Source organism: Anneissia japonica, unplaced genomic scaffold (assembly GCF_011630105.1).
Source record: "Anneissia japonica isolate Jap-2015-1 unplaced genomic scaffold, ASM1163010v1 scaffold172582_len1462937_cov174, whole genome shotgun sequence".
Taxonomy (NCBI): Eukaryota; Metazoa; Echinodermata; class Crinoidea; order Comatulida; family Comatulidae; genus Anneissia; species Anneissia japonica.
In genome coordinates, this window is record NW_022725666.1 from 239,285 (window position 1) to 257,028 (window position 17,744).

General features: G+C 37.7%; 1 protein-coding gene across 1 annotated transcript in view; it reads left to right on the forward strand.

The window, feature by feature from the left end:
• Positions 1 to 3,074: 3,074 nt before the first annotated feature.
• The window catches only part of LOC117112818 (guanylate cyclase soluble subunit beta-1-like), a 60,800-nt gene continuing 46,130 nt past the window's right edge, over positions 3,075 to 17,744 (forward strand). The window contains exons 1-2 of the mRNA XM_033255998.1: positions 3,075 to 3,326; positions 11,064 to 11,137. Coding sequence (XP_033111889.1) covers positions 3,324 to 3,326; positions 11,064 to 11,137 — 77 coding nt within the window. The 5' untranslated portion in view covers positions 3,075 to 3,323. The remainder of the gene's footprint in view (positions 3,327 to 11,063; positions 11,138 to 17,744) is intronic.

Sequence of the window (17,744 nt, forward strand, 5' to 3'; positions counted from 1 at the left end):
CGGTAAACTGTTAGGCCTACGCATTATAGATAATAACTCATAAATGGACGCAACAGACGTTGAGGTTACACCCACAACATGGAACTGTAAAAATGAATTCAAGTTGTTCATTGGTCAACTTGGCAGAAGATGACTACAGTAGTTTCCCACTCCGGACAGAGTATTGTTAGATGATCAAAGTTAAATCGAATAAATTTATACTTGTAGGCATACCCACGAGATAATCGATAAACCTATAGGTCGGTCAATCAATCAATCAATCAATCAATCAATCAATCAACAAACTAATCAATCAACAAATCAGTCAATCAATCAATCAATCAGCTAATCAAAAATCGATCAACCAAAAGAGAATAGCTTTTCATATCTAATAAAAAATCAGGGTGGCAAATGGTTTTCAATGTGGGATTATGTATTAGTCTTACGAGTAACTGGATGCGCACGATCGGCTCAGACGATTCAATGGAGACTGCAACACGACGAGACACGGGAGACGGATCGTATTCATCGACGATTCGAAAACTGCCACATCGACAATCAGTAGACACATCGTCAGTCGCTTATAAATGGAGATGGAATAGACAAGCGCTAACGCAGGATAGAGATGGATTTAATGGTGTTAAACTCTTTACAAACTATCATATTTTATGTGACAAATTTGTGTCCTATATTATACCCAAATATGGACATATCACACCCACATATGGACTTATCACACCCAAATATGGACATATCATACCCAAATATTGACATATCACACCCAAATATGGACATATCACATGTATTTGTTACATATAATTTGGTAGTGTGCATAGTGGACCATTTTGGGCAGTCACCAATTTCTTTCGGGGGATTATAAAATGTGCTCGTTGTTTAATCAATTTGTCACCGTATTCTAATTTTTTTAACGACGAAATAAATAGTATGATATTGGCGGTTAATCTAATAATTTGATGGGGCACGAAGAACGGGGCAAGGAGGGAGTTTCACAGATGGAGGGTCTATACCACCTCAGCCCCACCATGGTTGGGGTGAGGTAAGAACATTTATGATTATGACACCTTTAGATTGCTGGAAACAGACATATTTCTCCATTTTAAAAACTAAATTTGAAAAATTTGTTAGGGCCCACGGGCTACAAGCCGATGTCAGAGACACATTATGTTGTTATGTAAACAAAGCCCATTTGGGTCAGAGTGCTAGATCGAGGACCCTATAGGGGCGGCTTCTGGCCTCTAGAGGCGGGGCACTGCGGACCGCCGCACGAGAGAGCATAGGCGTTATGCCACTGTTCGTGGCTTGCGTGTTTCATGTTAAGTCAGCTAATTTTTATTTGCGTTTGTGTATAATTTTAACTGGCAGTATCAATATAATATGGTATAGAGGGGTTTTTTTTTTTGCGTTTGTCTAACGAGTCACGTCTCATTTTCTCGTGATTTTAAGTGTACGCACAATCACACAATACGTAGGCCTAGCTCTGCGTATTACTTACAGTATTTAAATATGAGCCAGTTATATTACGAAGACCTAAACATTTTGTATCTATTTGAAAATACCCTTAATTGCTACCCGGATAACTAATTCTTAGAAAAAAATATTCATGCATTATAATTTCAAATTACTCGAATATATGATAATAATCACATCATACCAAGCTATGTATATAATTATACCATCCAAGGTTATAAATATTGAACTATGAGGTACCGGTAATAATAATAAAAAAAAAAACAAGAACAATAACGGAAATACAATGAGAATATTGTGTTTATAACGTTAAAAAAGGAAGACGTCGAGATTATGTGGCAAACCGATATTAAATTTCATCGAATGCATATGTTATAAGCTTAATATCTAATTTATGAAATACATGAGACTTTAACCTTTATTGAAGACATTACCAAAAGAATCTAAGAGGAAGTCAAGATGTTGGACGCTCCATAATATTTTTCAATGTTCTTATAAGTCTCCGTTTATTTTGGGCAAAGAAGCTGTATCATTAAGGATCTGAGAAGGCGAGGTGTAGATTTGAAATGCAGTCTGGGGCAAGACCATTAAGTGCTAAATTCCAAAGTAGCAATATCTCGAATAACGCCCGATTTTCATAAAATTGCTACATGATATATCGCAAACTCTCTTCGGCGACGCCGATTGTTCAGTCGAATTAAGGAGGCTTCCTGATCGCGTCGGCGACAGTGCGCAATTGTTGTAGTGAATACTGTACGCTTTAGCGACAGTGTAGCAATATTATGGAAACCAGGGTATAAGTCTGTGTGTTCGTTAATCTTATAAAAAGTCAGTCAATGTAGACTGCAAAGAACAAGGGTGATAAGTTATTGCCTCTTGACTTGGTTCAGGAGAAACTGAAAGCGATAGCGTAAGGAGTCATAATAAAACGATTAGGCGTAGTATAGAACTACTAACTAGGCATAAATGAGTAAACAAATGAGGGAACACATATTCAAGTAAAGCAACAACATTATAGGCCTATACTTGCCCCGGGACGAACGCAATTACATATTACTACTTACGCGTTGCTACTAGAACGAAGGAAAAATAGAAGATAGGCTTAGGCCTACATTATTGTATTACTGTAACGAGAAGCATAACAGACAGTCAAAATTGGAAAGAACATTAATTCTTATGAGTGAAACGTATGAGGCACTGCCGAACGCATCATCTCCATATAAGTTGTATTTAACCGATCACGTATGTACAATAGCTTTACGTTTTGATTAACGTCGACGCTTAGCCTAAGCCTGTACAGTACATGTTGTCTGAAGGGGCGCAGTGTGGTGGGCATAAAAACACATAGGCTATTATTAACCCAATAAACAAAATGAATAGATCATCATTGAATCTAAAAAGAAAAAAAAAAAAAACGTGGTCCATCCATTTTAAGCCAACATTGTTATCTATCCCTTCGATATGTATAGGTTTACAATTAAGACTTGGTCGTTAACGATCTATCCTTGTTCAAACGCCGCTGTAATCTGTGCCCTGCAATCTGAATAATTTGAGTGCGTGACCGATGAACTGCGTTATCGGAGATGTGTAAACAGCGCCAATGTAAATGCATCTGAATCAAGCAGATCGTGTTGTTGAAGCCCAGCCGGTTGGTGTACCGTCCGTCCTTGTCGGTTACACAGTGACAGTAAGGTCGGTCGGATTTTATTTACAAAAAGCGTAGGAATAACTGTTCTAGAGAATTGCAATTTCTAAAAAGCATTTCGAATAAGTATGCTGATAACAGTCAAAGATAAATGATCTTTTGACAACTGCAGACGATATCACTTGTGTTTTAGTATCAGGTAGAGCGAAAAATGGTAAGTTACCACACTGTTCTAAGTGCGTTTCAACGTAAGGACTATTATAGGCATTGTTATAGTTTATCCATGGTTTAACCTTGTTTGATAAATAATTGGTATAGAATATTATATCATTATTTGCTTAAGCACAAATAGTTGCTGCCATAGACGCTGTTAGATTTCTATTGATTTGAAGGCTCAAGCCGCTCAACTATTATTAAGCGACTGAGCTGGAATGAAATCAGAGATCGATGTATGTATTATAACGACGTTCGCCTGACTCTGGTCGTAAGCAGCGGGCACCCTCATTGGTGAGAAGTGGGCCTAGTGCTAGAGTGGCCTAATATAATAAACTGCGAACCTACTGTAGGTCTATTGTAGGCAACACATTCTTATTTCCCATTACCAATAAAATAGTGTAATCCCTGGATCGTTCTGGACGGTGGGCTGATTCTCAGTGGAGGAGGGGGAAAATGGCATATGCCAACAAGGGTATGCTTTAAGTCGTTCCTTAATTCCAATTCTTAATACAATATTTGCATTCCTACTGTAAATTGTTAGGCATATTGTTGAACGTTTCTATCATTTCTGTATGTCCGGCAGCCGCGAGCTAAAGCGCGTGCAAGTAGTGGACTAATAGGGCCTCACTCATAATATCTAAATTATCTATAGCCTAGTACACAAAACCGGTACTTGCAGGACCCCGCATTTATCTTGTTTATTGAAGGGTTCAAGTGCTCCTTGTCGATCTTTGAATGAATAACGATCGATTTTCCTGATAATAGGCCTATTATAATATACGGTAATTTTACGTAAGGCATTAGGGAAGATGTGCGATGAAGTGGCTTCTAAATAGCCTAGGATATTACTCCAGTAAGAGAATTATGGTGAATTTTATTGTAATATAATAAGAGCCCTTTCCCACATTCCCGCCGTTTGATGACGTAATGATTATAGCGTTACATTATTTATCCATATATGATGATGACAGATCTCAAGTTATGATTTAAGCCTTCATCACGTGGACCTAAATTACCCTATCTGACTTGCCTGCTTCTCAACCTGCTAGACAAATGCACAGCATATTTTACGTCTTTACTCTTAAAATGTGACGCCGAGTTCCATTTTACAGCTCCCTCGGCGTTTTCACCATCTAAGTTATTTTGCTTTTAAAGTAAATACATCGCCAACAACTGCTGGGGAAATACGATTTTGCGAAACGTCAGAGTTCCTATCAAATTATTAATGAAGAATGCGTTTCGATATACAGTAATTATAATAACTGCATCTTTTGTCACTAACTCAACTGGCGGACACACGCCCTCATCGCAACCACGCAACAACTTGACAACTATCGATGAACGTATTCGCACTACGCACACGTATATGCGTGTAATCTAACACATGCACATCCGTTTTAATCAATAAGGTGAACACACCAGTGATAAAAAAAAATATTTGAGGGGAAATAAGGTATTTAGGCCCTATATAGAATGAACTACTTCCCATATGCGCGCTTTAAGAGGTTACGAGCTCAAATACCAAAAAAAAACTTCATCTCTTCTCGTTTATTCAAATCTTTCCGTCTCTGACATTACTGCGTTAAACTTCGCTTTCGAAGTAGATTATCTACATTTTACTTGGGGCTAGTTGCTGCTTCTGATAGTAGGAAGCACTTTCCTAGGCTCCGAGGATTACTTACATAACGACTGCTGTTAGTGAGAAGCCGACCTTTCCGATAGCTGAAAAAACGAAGGGTGATGAGGTTAGATCACGAGCATGTATTAATAGAATGCTTGTTAATTTTTCTGTCGATGGAAAGAAACATTTATTTCCGTTGACCTCCATATTCTGACGTTTCCCACGTTTTCCATGAAAAGAAGCTCTATAATTTTCCGTTTACTATCTTTTAATGTGTTTGCAAAAAGTCGGCGCAGCGAATTCTCCTATAAAAAAATGTTAAATAAATGTTTTCATATATGACGTTTTTATTATTAACATCATCATAACTAACGACATAATATTGTTAAAAATAGCAATAATAATCCTCATAATCATAATAACATTATCAATAATAATAATAATAATAATTATTATTATTATTATTGTTATTACATCATCATTATATTCATTATTATCATTTATCACTCCGAAATTACAGGACTGTCCTTATTTAAAAATTCTGAATTTTTTCTTGCGTAGGCATGTAAACTTGCGTGTAGCCCACATTAACTGTTTATACTGTACATAAATGCATAAAATACTGTACAACCTTATACTACCCGGCCCCCTTGAGTACCGTACAATGCGTATAACACAGTGTATGACGTGCAACGTATATCCCGTTAGTACGTTTACAGTACATGCGCAGATAATACCAATTAGACCTACTTTAACAACCCATTACGTTCAACCACGTGACAAACTGAACGTACAATTTCACTAATCTCTCAACGTTTTACCATTAAGGCAATGCATACCGAACTGATTTAGAAGGTTATCTCTAAACTCGGCCTAACGCTTTGAAATAAGCATTTGAGAATGTGAAAATAAAAAAAGGGCAATCATAGCGTTGAAATTCATGACATTTAGATTTAAATAGAAACCCATCCATTTGGATGGGACTGTGATTCCAATTCGTTGAAGCTCTATCATTTTGTGACGATGATGTATACGTATCTCATTTCACTAGATCCGTTTTGTTCAAGTGCAATATTCCATGGCTGTGAGCATTCGACATTTTCAATTTACGTCAAGAAATGTTATGTACATCATAAATCGTGCGTTGCTGGAATTGGCATTTTATTGTTTGGTCTTTTCGATCAAACTTCCTCGTAGGTCTATTGTGTTCTTAACATGTTTAATCAAACAACACAGCCGCAAAGCTGTTCTACGGCTAAACAGGCAGTAATTTACGACAACAGGAACGAACTAGGACGTATAGGTACTGTTGTTCCTCTAGGCACCAACGGCTGCCTAATTGGAGCAATAAAATCGTCTTATTAAACTTACTCAGTACACAATGCATTGTCAAGATTTACAATAATTGATACTAGCTCCGATGGCGATAGCTGCCAAGCCAAGATGATGCGAAGTTATTGACCTAAAGAGGGCGCTATGTCAAAGTTTGAAGGACGAGCGCCAGTAATGGGGTTTTAAGTTGACTGAACGACTCCGTCTTTCTACGGTTGTATACCCTTAAATTGATAAGAGGCTCCGTGTCGATCATCAGAAACATTCAACTCGTGCTGAGAAATAAACATATACACCACTCGAGTTTGGCATTCTGCAAGACTTACATGTTTACACTGAAAACAACCATGTGCGCGTAGCCTCAAGTAAACCTACCCAGTTTCTGTAGAATTGTAATATGCCAATGTCACTCTTGTCGTATAGGAAGAATGTGAATGGAACCCCTATTTGGTTTTAGAACAACATGCCCTGCTAAAATATATTCACAGACGTATTCAAAGCCTGGGAGATTATATTGTACCTAGGGAAACTGTTTTCATATTATGCCGCGCACATCGTAACCACGGAGACGTCACTAATTTACACAGCGTGTAATTTGGCTTATATGCATAATTAATTATGTATTAGAGATGCGTGATTCTTTGTGGTATGAATCATTTAGGTCCTTAAATATTTTTTTTTTCTTTGATGATGTGGAACAATACCGTTGGACTAACGCCACTATAAAGTTCCTAACATGTCATTAATCTTAATATTTCGTAATAATAATGAATGATAGGTAATTAAAACTTATATCCTTCGTTATATTACATGCATTGGCAGTCTCATAAGATGACGTCACCACCGTCGGCTGGGCATACAATACGTCGGCCGACAGTCGGCGACGAATCTATTTCTCTGTGAACGCTTGACGACGCGACGCCGTTATACTGTCGGACAGTCTGGGCGAATCGTCATTGAACCGTCACAGGCGCCCCCGTCACGTTGCGCAATGCGTATCCAGTTCTAAATAATTTCTGTCGTGGAACTATGCCCTTACTCTATCTCAAATTTCTGGGGGTTCCAGTTTTTTACATCCTATATTACTATATAATTATTGTTATTATACTATATTTTACAAACACTCTTATTAAATAAATTATCTTCTTGTTCTACAAACCGTTAGTGGATTGAAAAAAAAAAATTAAGAAAATAGTTTACGTAATAATCTTCGAAAATATATTCATTTTACATTTTACCTTCCGAATAAATCTCTCTTCATACAATTTTCTCCGTTCATTATAATCACTGCCTATATCTCATCCTCATATTTACTCATCCTATTATCTTCTGTTTTTTTTTTATACATAAGAGATTAATCGTTTGAGTTAGAAAGACATTTGACAATCGATGCCGTGATAGAATCAGATTATACTCGGTGTATCATGTCCTTTTCCCCAAGGATCTTAGAATAATTATTAATGGCGCGCAATCTCTGACTCGCGGATCCCGAAATAGGATTTACGAAAATACATTTTCGATCACAAAGGTCAATTCTGAATAGGACCTTCGATTTATCCATTAATCTTATTGTGAGTTTTCGAACTAGCTAACAATACACTTATGTCTTTTGTCGAATGATGACAGCAACTAATTACAAAATAATTATATTGTTGATGATGATAATGATGATTATTGTATACGACAATGATTTCGTTGGTATTATTGTTAATGAATTACGATGATAATGATGGCGACGATGATAGTGTCAGTTTTATCGCCATAAGCCTACATAATAAGTATTACTGGTGTAATAAAAGATGTTAATAGGTATGTTATTTATTATTATCATTTAAAATACAGGCGAAAAAACGCATTTGTTTGTGCGTCGTCTTTGGTTCACTAGTACATATTAAGTGCAAGCATCGTTTCAATTGTTTCGTTCGTATTTATTAACATTAGTCCCAGATTGAACATTATACATGATTGTTTCTCGAAATTACTCACTTATGCAAAATGTTATGACGATCTCAAATCAGATTAGAATGAATGTTAGCGAGCTGAATTATATTCGTTCAGTTAGGTCTTTACTGTATTTTGTCTTTTAATATTGTTTGAGGGCACTGTTTATATAGCATCACTGTAGCCATGGTAATAATTGTAAACAATACAAATTTATCTTCATATCTATTATTATTATTATTATTGTTATTATTATTATTATTATAGATAGTTTATTATTTAATAGGCCAATAACTATAAATTATTTTTGTCAATCGTATCAATTTTAGGTCTACTCTTGTCATTAAATCCTAGTTAGGCAAGATTGAATTTTCATAAATAAAAATTCAAAAATAAAATGTTTTCACGTTAAAATAAATCAGAAACATCATTTAAACAGAACTAACTTGTCTTAAAGTGTAATTATTAGAATGTATATTTATAACGCGCAAAATACTTTACTCCATGCGCTTAAAACAAGTGAAAATATGTAATTGGAAATACAAAAATTAATGTAATGTGCAAGATACACAAGAAGCTTGGTTTCCATATACAATCGCTACACGCTATCGCCGACAGCTTTCTGTGATGCTGATTGGTCGGTTCAAATCGGGGAGCCTTTCCGATTGGGTCGGGGATCGCTACGCAGCACAACAGTTAGCGATTTTATGGAAACCAGGTTTTACAGCAACGAGCTCTCAGTCTAGGCATGCGCACACGTCATTGGCATGTGATGCGATATTTCCAATACCATTTAAGTTTCGAGACAATAATTACGAACGCATCATCGTCTACCAATATGAATCATAACACTAGTACAAGGTTGTTGTTCAATTTATTATGTTATTATTGATAAGGATCGTAATAAAGTGGTTATGATAAAATAACGGCGCAAAGTAGGTATTATAAAACCCGGTTTCCATAGAATCGCTACACAGTCGCTACAGCGTTTCACGGCAATCCTTGCACTGCGTATCTGTCCCCGACGCAATCGGGAATCACTGATTCAACTGACCAATCAGCGTCGCCAAAGGAGTCGGCGATAGAGTGCAGCGTTTTTGGGAAACCAGGCTTTAAGATCTAGCTTAATTTGGGTCTATTTACGTAAAAATCAGTAAATCTATGTATATTCCCAACCGCTTCAAAAAAAATTTCAGTAAAATTTGTTTTTGAGTTGAATGTGAATATCCAGTAAAAACGAATGCCGGTTGATAGGACATTCCTCCGCGTAACTGATAAACAACTCGCCATGCATAGCATTACGTCGGTTTCACTAAAATATCCATAATATTGGTGATCAATATTGCCTTTAATTTTCTGTCTTGTTTAACAGCAACCTGACTTTAATGTGTAGATTATTATATATGTCATATTTAACCGATCAGATTGTGTTAGTAAGCTACGTGGCTATGGTTTGTAGGCCAGTTCAAATGTTGATATCTAATCAACGCTTTTACCAACGCAGGCCTAAAACAATACTGATTTGTTTATAGCCTGGCCTCTTTTATGGTACTCATTATTCCCGCCATATCCTGAATTTGTGGTTAATTAGTGCATAGGCTTACAAGGCATAACCGCGACAGGTCAGAACTCCTTCTAACTAGTTAAAGGAGTACTATTATTGTACTGAAATCTGTAAAGCCGGACACACGCAGCATCCATTGACCGTCGGGCCGTCGAATCTCTCTCATGGTACTCATTACTCCTGCAACTGGTTAATTAGTACATAGGACTAAAGGCGTGAGCATGTCAGGTCACAACTCCTTATAAGTACATAAGGGGTACTGTATGGCACAGTCGGTATTGAAATCTGTAAAGCCGTGCAGGTAGAGCGTCGACGACCATCGGCCGTCGAATCTATCTCCGATCTCTCTGAGCGGAACGCAGTCTCCTGATTTTCGTCATTAAGAACGATCGGTTTTGCGTGCCTCATGCGTTGCGTTATCTGTGAAACCGCGTCGACGCATGGAGTGTTTGAAAAACAATTCGATCAGTGTTTCTGACATTAGACATTTGCTACTGACATTTCTGCCAGCAAAAGTAAGGGTATATTCAACGAAATAGAAACTCTTAGTTAATACTGTACATCTGTTTAGTCGAGAGCACACTTCGTCGTACGACGTTCGGGTTCTCGAATTCATCCCCGCTCTGAGCACCTGGCGATGCGACACCGGTTTGCAGTCGAGCGGATCGTCATTACAATCGATACATCGCATGCGCCTCGTGGACGCGTTGCGTTTTTCATGAAACTGCGTCGGCCGGCAGCAATCAGCCAGGTCCGTGCTGCAGATAATATTGGCGAATGAAGAAAGAAACTTTTTTCTCTTTTTTTTTAAATTTTGTTAATAACTTACATAAAGATACTGGAATTTTATTATTCCATTTTAGCTCATCCCAGACAGGGTAATATTTTGCCCTTATAAGCCACCTTATGCGATGAGTGTAGACGCCGTATCACTTTGAATATAGACCAATGCATACCCACCCTATTATCTAATTGTAGTTTCAAATAATGAATCTTAGATAGAATGACGTTTCCAACATTAATGATTCCATTAAGATAATGCCCATGGTTAATGGAAATTATTGTGTATGAAAAAGCATGGTAGCCCTATAAGGATTAGTCGGTTTCATTACTCTCAGTAGATTAAATTTCTACATCGAAATGAAGATTTAAATTAATTGGTACTCAAGTATAATTGATAAAAACTTAAATGCTTTTTCATATTCGATTTTTTTTTTGTTCGAAAGCCGTATCACATACCGGTAATTGTTAAAATTGCTTCTAATTTTCTTTTTCAGTATGGATTTGTGAACCACGCGTTGCAGCTTACTGTCTTGCGTAATTACGGCGCTGAAGTTTGGGAGCAAATCAAGTAAGAAAGATTACAATATTTTTTTTTTCTTTTTTGTCCCAACAGAGATTTACCTTCCACAATTACACTGCGCTTGCGCAGATATATTCTATGCTGTGGTAGTGAAATTTTTATATAAAATGGAATGTATTAAGGTCCATTTTGACCTTTTGACCTAGTTTCTGCAGTATACTCATGCTCCTTCCAGAAGCAGCCTGTAATCTCTTGAGGGCGTTTTTTGTCACAAGACAATTTCTAGTGTTTTGTGATTAAACCAGAACATAGAAGGTAGATCTTGGTAATTATATTTAGGGAATCCAACAATCAAAATCGCATCAGGACGCTGTCAATAAAAAAAATACAAGAAATAACTGGATCTATCAAGAAAAGTATAACTTAAGCAAACCAAAATGGAACCGTAGGCAAAAATGGTCATTGACCACTGATCCATTAACGTCTGATTTATTACAGTTCATCAAATTTGTTTATATTATTGTCTTAAATTTTGGGACCATAATTAAGACAATATTATAAACAATTTTAGTTTTACAGTTCACCAAATTTGTTTATATTATTGTCTTGATTATGGTCCCAAAAGTGCGTATATTTACAATCTGTGAGGGACACGAATTAAAGAAAGAAAAGAATGTAACACTCGTCGCATCGTTATAAAATTCGATTGAGTGGCTTATATAGGGGTGTGCGGGCGGGTGGGTGCACGCCTCCAAAAAAAGCTCCGTCCCCAATCGCTGCCACCCATTGAAAATATTCGAGACAAATAAATTACGCTAAAGTAGTTAAACATCACCTCATATAACCTTGTCTTGCGAGCTAGCGCCCCGCACTTAATCACCTAGCACCCCTCCCCCACCCACTTTACCCATCAGCCCTCCCCTCATTTCAATACTCCACGCAACTGTGCTTGTTAGAAATCCGAACTGTGTGATGTTGGCCTGAATTCGTACAAAGATCGTGAAATTACAACCTAATTTGACAATAGAACTGAAACTGGCGTGACAAGCATGTTATTAATTGAGTATTGGTTGTCAAGCGGACAGGTAACTTCAATAACGACAAATCAAAACTAACATTTCAAACAACATGAATAATTATGCACGCAAAGTATACGCGAAAAAAAGTATTGTGGTACAGTAATGTGAAAATAAAGAGTACAGAAGAGGTATGTTCGCTATTCATTGGACAATTGAACGGAAATTCTAAGGCCCTGTCGAAAATATTGGAGTTTCCATCTAAGCCAGACATATTGTCTACAGTTTTCTTTGTATCTGCCTCTACCAAATAGAATAGTCTATATTCACCAAGAGTTATAAGAACCTAGTAATGATGTAACGCTGTTACGGAGGAAATTACGCATTGCGCATGCACGTGCACGGATCCAATAAGCACAGTTTAATGAAACTCAGCGTTCAGATACCATGGTTAATAAAACGTGCTATATATTAAAGAAAATAGCATAATTATGCCTTTTATTTATATGTTCTTATTTAGATAAACTAAGGCACAATAAAAGACACGTCGGTGGACATCCATTTAACGGGTTTCCAAGACTTGGACAATTTAATTGTTAGCTTCATAACAGAACGTGACATGCAATGTTGTACGGTTCGCAAAAATTGTAACGAACGTGTAATGTGTTCTGTAGTACTCTAAGGGTTGTACATTTTATACACCACTTTAGCACTACTATAATACCTTAGAAGTCAATGGCGGATTCAATGGTACCCAGCCGGCTCGTCCACCCCCACCCCCACCCCCACACACACACACTCTAAATTGCTCAAATTTTTTAACAATGGAGATAATAAAGAAAATTATATTGAAAGTAAGTCTGAGAGTGCAATTTCCGGCCATCAGAGCTGCCATAACCACAATTATTTTACCTCGCCCCGAACCATAGTGGTGCTGAGGTGGTATAGATCCTCCCTCTGTGAAAGTACCTCCACGGGCCCCCTCTATTTTGTATTCCTGGATCCGCCACTGGAAGTGTATCAGTAAATGTAAATATGACAGTGTACAAAGATTGTCATCTGTAGTCAAACGTACGTACATTACAGAACATAATTATTATAATTAGTTCAGATTATATATTTATTTAAACAGATGACTGTTCAGTAAGCATACTACTGTTCTCCCAAAGGGCCTATTATACTTTATAAACCAATTCTCATTAAGTGGCTTAGAGAGTTGATCTGTTTTTAGTTGTGTGAAAAAACTCTGCCGTATGAATGGAACCCAGGACCCAGGAATTGGGAGTAAGCACCTTTACCAACAATCCATAGACAGCTCCGTTATAAGCCCATAAGCCTTCTTTATAACATTGTATTATTGAAAATTATTGTTATTATTACGTTTCTATGAGTAAACAAAGATTTAAATGTAAATGTATTGTACTTGGTAGATATCAACAAGGAAACTTGGATTAGGCTCTTGGGGACATTTGACGGCCGCAGTGCATTGCTTAAACAAGATCACTGCCAGACAATCCAATACTATTTTCGAATAGTGTGCTAAGTTAGTATTCGTGCAAATGTGCTATTATTCACAAAGGATTAACGGCCTAACTTACCGTCAAAATATCGAGGTTATTAGAGCAAAGTGTCTGAACAGTAGCGTATCTAGAAGTCTTGAAAATGGGGTGCTGATGGGGGGGGGGGGTGCCGCGAAGGTGAAGCTGGGGGCCCTCGATGAGCAGTTGAGGGAGCTACTTCGCATAATAAGGTGATTTTAGGTAATTTTTAACTACTTGACCGTGATTTTTTTTTTTGGGGTGGGGGAACTGGTTGCCCGAGTAGTTTTTGGAGGGGCGTGCGCCCCCACCCGCCACCTCTAGATGCGCCACTGGGACTCAACCTGGTCCGTCTAGCATTAAAATCAAAACCATCATTACTTCTGAACATCATACAGTCAATATAATCATGATAAGCTTATTATTATAAAGTTTTATTATTATTATTATTATTATTATTATTATTATTATTATTATTATTATTATTATTATTATTATTATTATTAGGCCCTATTATTATTATTATTATTATTATTATTATTAGGCCCTATTAATATTATTATTAATGGTAATACTGCAGGTACCGTATGCATTATTCTATGTATTCGAACATGCTGATTTCAACGAACTCAGAATAAACGTATTAAGTTTCCGATTTACCATCGTATTTTATTTTATGCCGTATACGTTTCAATCAAGTGCATTACTTTCTTTGCATCTGTTTCATCAGTATCTTAACATGAGTGAATACGAAGCTTTTACGCAAAAAAAGAAAAAAAAATATTGAAAACAGGAACCTGGAAAATGTTATTCATGATATTATCTCATTCGTTATCGGCTATGGGGAAATCTATTGTATAGAGAATCCACAACAAATGTTAAAATACTGAAGACGGGGACACGCTGCGTGACCGACATTGTTAATATAAACAGCAACAAGGCAGCAGTACATGTAGTCATCACCGATAACAACAACAATAGCAACAATAGAAGCAATAACAACATCGACAATAACAACAGCAATACAGAGGGATAAAAGCAAATGCTCTGACTGGTTAAAGCCAGGAGCACCACGCCTTAAAGGACCAATAATATATATTTATCATTTTGTCCCATACATAGCCGTGTGGGGCCTTTTGAAGGAGCACTAACGTGTAAAATAGCCTATTCACCTACTTCCTTAAATACGTCAAATACGCCGAAGCGGACGGGCTTTCCCCCAGGTTAATAGGGCCCCGAAAAAAGACTTATTCCAGGGGCCTCATCAATAGTTTTAACGTTTGTACCTAAGATGCAAACGCGATAGCTCCGCCCCTTTTGTAAACAAATCGAAATACGCATACGCAAAACCGTAACTAACTTACGTCGAGCACGTAAAATCCTGAAATCAACGTACTCCGCAACGCAAGATGAATAAATTATGACGGCATCTGGTAAGATTAAGGTTAACATCGTGCGGCGAAAACTACAGTACATGTTAACAACGACAACACTAATAAGTAAACAAATAATACCGGGTAATAATAAAGATAAATAGTAATTTTAGTTTTGATGATATAAAGACAATATGAAGTATACAAGAATAAAATATAAGTTAAACATTATTAAATAATTTATTCATATTATTCTATCTATGTAATATCTCTGCCGCAGGAGGAAAATCTCAAGTTTCCGCTGCTTTCTAAATTCTGTGCTGCCTGCGTCCATATAATTCCTCTAAATCCGTTAATCCCCTATCCCCGGCTTCCGACTCGAATGTCTTCTATTCACTTCTTTCGTCTTATTATTTTAACAATTATAATGATAGGCTTAATGGCACTTGAGTTTGTTGTTCTAGCCTCGGTTACATAAACATACAAGCTCTCCCTCCTCGGGGAGTGTTCAATAATATGCAAGCACAGTGTTACAATCCGGATGAATTAAACTTTAGAAACATTCATGTTACCAGGTACGGAGCATGAGGGCGAGTGATAGCAGTTTTATTATTAGGCGTTTTTTGCCTGGGCCGAAATAATGTGATATTCCAGAGGATACTGTGACAGTCGCACGCGTGGATGGAAGGATTTTGTTAATCCAGAGAGGAATGGATTACACAATCTCTGCACTTAGCCAGATTGCGCGTGGGCCAATTGTACTACCAGACAGTGGCACTCGGGGGCGCTAGTATATATATATTTAGAAAAAAAAAATCAAATGTTAGAACCAATATGGCATCAACGACCATGAGGGGACGTATACAACAGTAAGCACATTCTAAAAGTGTTTGGATGTAGGCCTAATTGCTCCTCGTAGCTTTAGTTGCGTTTACATCAACGCATCTGAACCGCTCTAGCGTTGCGTGCGTTTGCTCTGTAGTGTACCAAGGGAACAGTAATGGACACAGCGATTTTTGCTCGTGTTCACACATTATTTCATGGACTCGAATCCCACGCTGTCTTCTAATTCGCATGACTTTCATGTGTAACACACTGTATAATTATAAATTTGTGTCCTGGTTAAATGTGATTGATGTGAAATTAAAAAGAGTTAAACGCATTGGCCCGTGGTCGAAAATGTCCACCAAGCTCGCGAGCGTGAGTCGGGACGTCATGGTTGATTTAAGCCGGGCATACACGGCCTCGGCCAATTTATCGGGTCCATTCGTGGCTGCACGTGGTACCGTACATCACGTCCAATCGTGGTCGTAAAAGTACGTAACTCTACACGATTGTCCATCCATATAAATCTCGGGTCTTAGTGGCTCATTCCAAGAGTTTCGTCGTCTAATGGGATTAAGTGGATTAAGCAATTGGATTTATTAATCATATGGGTACCGTTGTGATATCATTATGCTTATTATTTATGCTGTACCTGAATCAACAATATTCATTCAATATCCAAAAGCTGTTTGGTTACCGTATACATGCGTATTATTAATAGGTTACCATGGTTTCCTTGCATTATATTGTAATTGTGTTCATGTATGAAGGATGTACAAATGGATGGAAAGGGAAAATTAAAATTCAAAGAGATTAAAAAATATGTTACTAGAGCATGCGGAAATATAGGGTTTGGGTGCGTCCTTAGCATTAAAACTAAACTTAGGTATAAGTGCAGGGGTGGCTTCAGGATTTTGAGGGGTCCGATGTACAGGGGTTGGGAGTTCCGGCGAGAACAATGTGAGCGTATTCGGGTGTCGCTCAAAATCTTTCGAAAGTGTCCAGGGGCTGGTGCTACCCCTGTATAATTAAGCCTATTTAAAATATATTTCCTACAACTGTACAATATAATTTATTACTTGTATTCAAATTTATTTCACGAGAGAGACCATGACAAGTCAAACGGACCTAACGAGACATTCAGTATATATCGAAAGTAAAGTGAAACAAAAATGCTTGACCAATAAGTTTCGACTCAAACATGGTTTGGCAAATGACGACAAATGTCCTCGTTGCGTTGTGGAAATACATACTAAGAATAATAATAATAATAATATGTCGCTCTTATATAGCGCTTCATGCACAATGCCTCTAAGCGCTTCACATTACTACCCCGGTCATTGGATCAAACACATATGGAACACATACTCAGCTCCCTGGGGAGAATTCCATAATATTGCAGCTGTCTCTTATACACATCTAGATGTGTATAAGAGACAGCTTGTACTCCTGGGTGGAGAGAGGCAACCGTTGTAGATAAAGTGCCTTGCCCAAGGACACAAGCGATTTGCACAGCGAGAGTTTCGAACCCCCGACCTCGAGGAGTCCAAGCCACAACCGATGAGAAACCATAATACGCCGTGTTAGCCTATTTAACGATACCATAAGGAGAGAAAGAAAATAGTGAAATTCTTAATCACTTAATTGTCGTAGTTTGAATCATTGATTCTTCATAGCCAGCAGCAGTATGGTCGTCCCAATGGTCGGTTGGTACGACAATGGCCTGTGTCGCATTTTGTAATGTAAAGGAGGTTCTGAAGCCAATATGAGTAGAGAGCCACTCCCATCCCAGTGGCTTATCTAGGAGGTGCGCAGGGGAAGGGCGAACACCTCTCAACAAATTACTCGCGCTTCCCCAGTCACCCCCCCCCCCCCCAAAACACACACCCCCACCCACACCCCA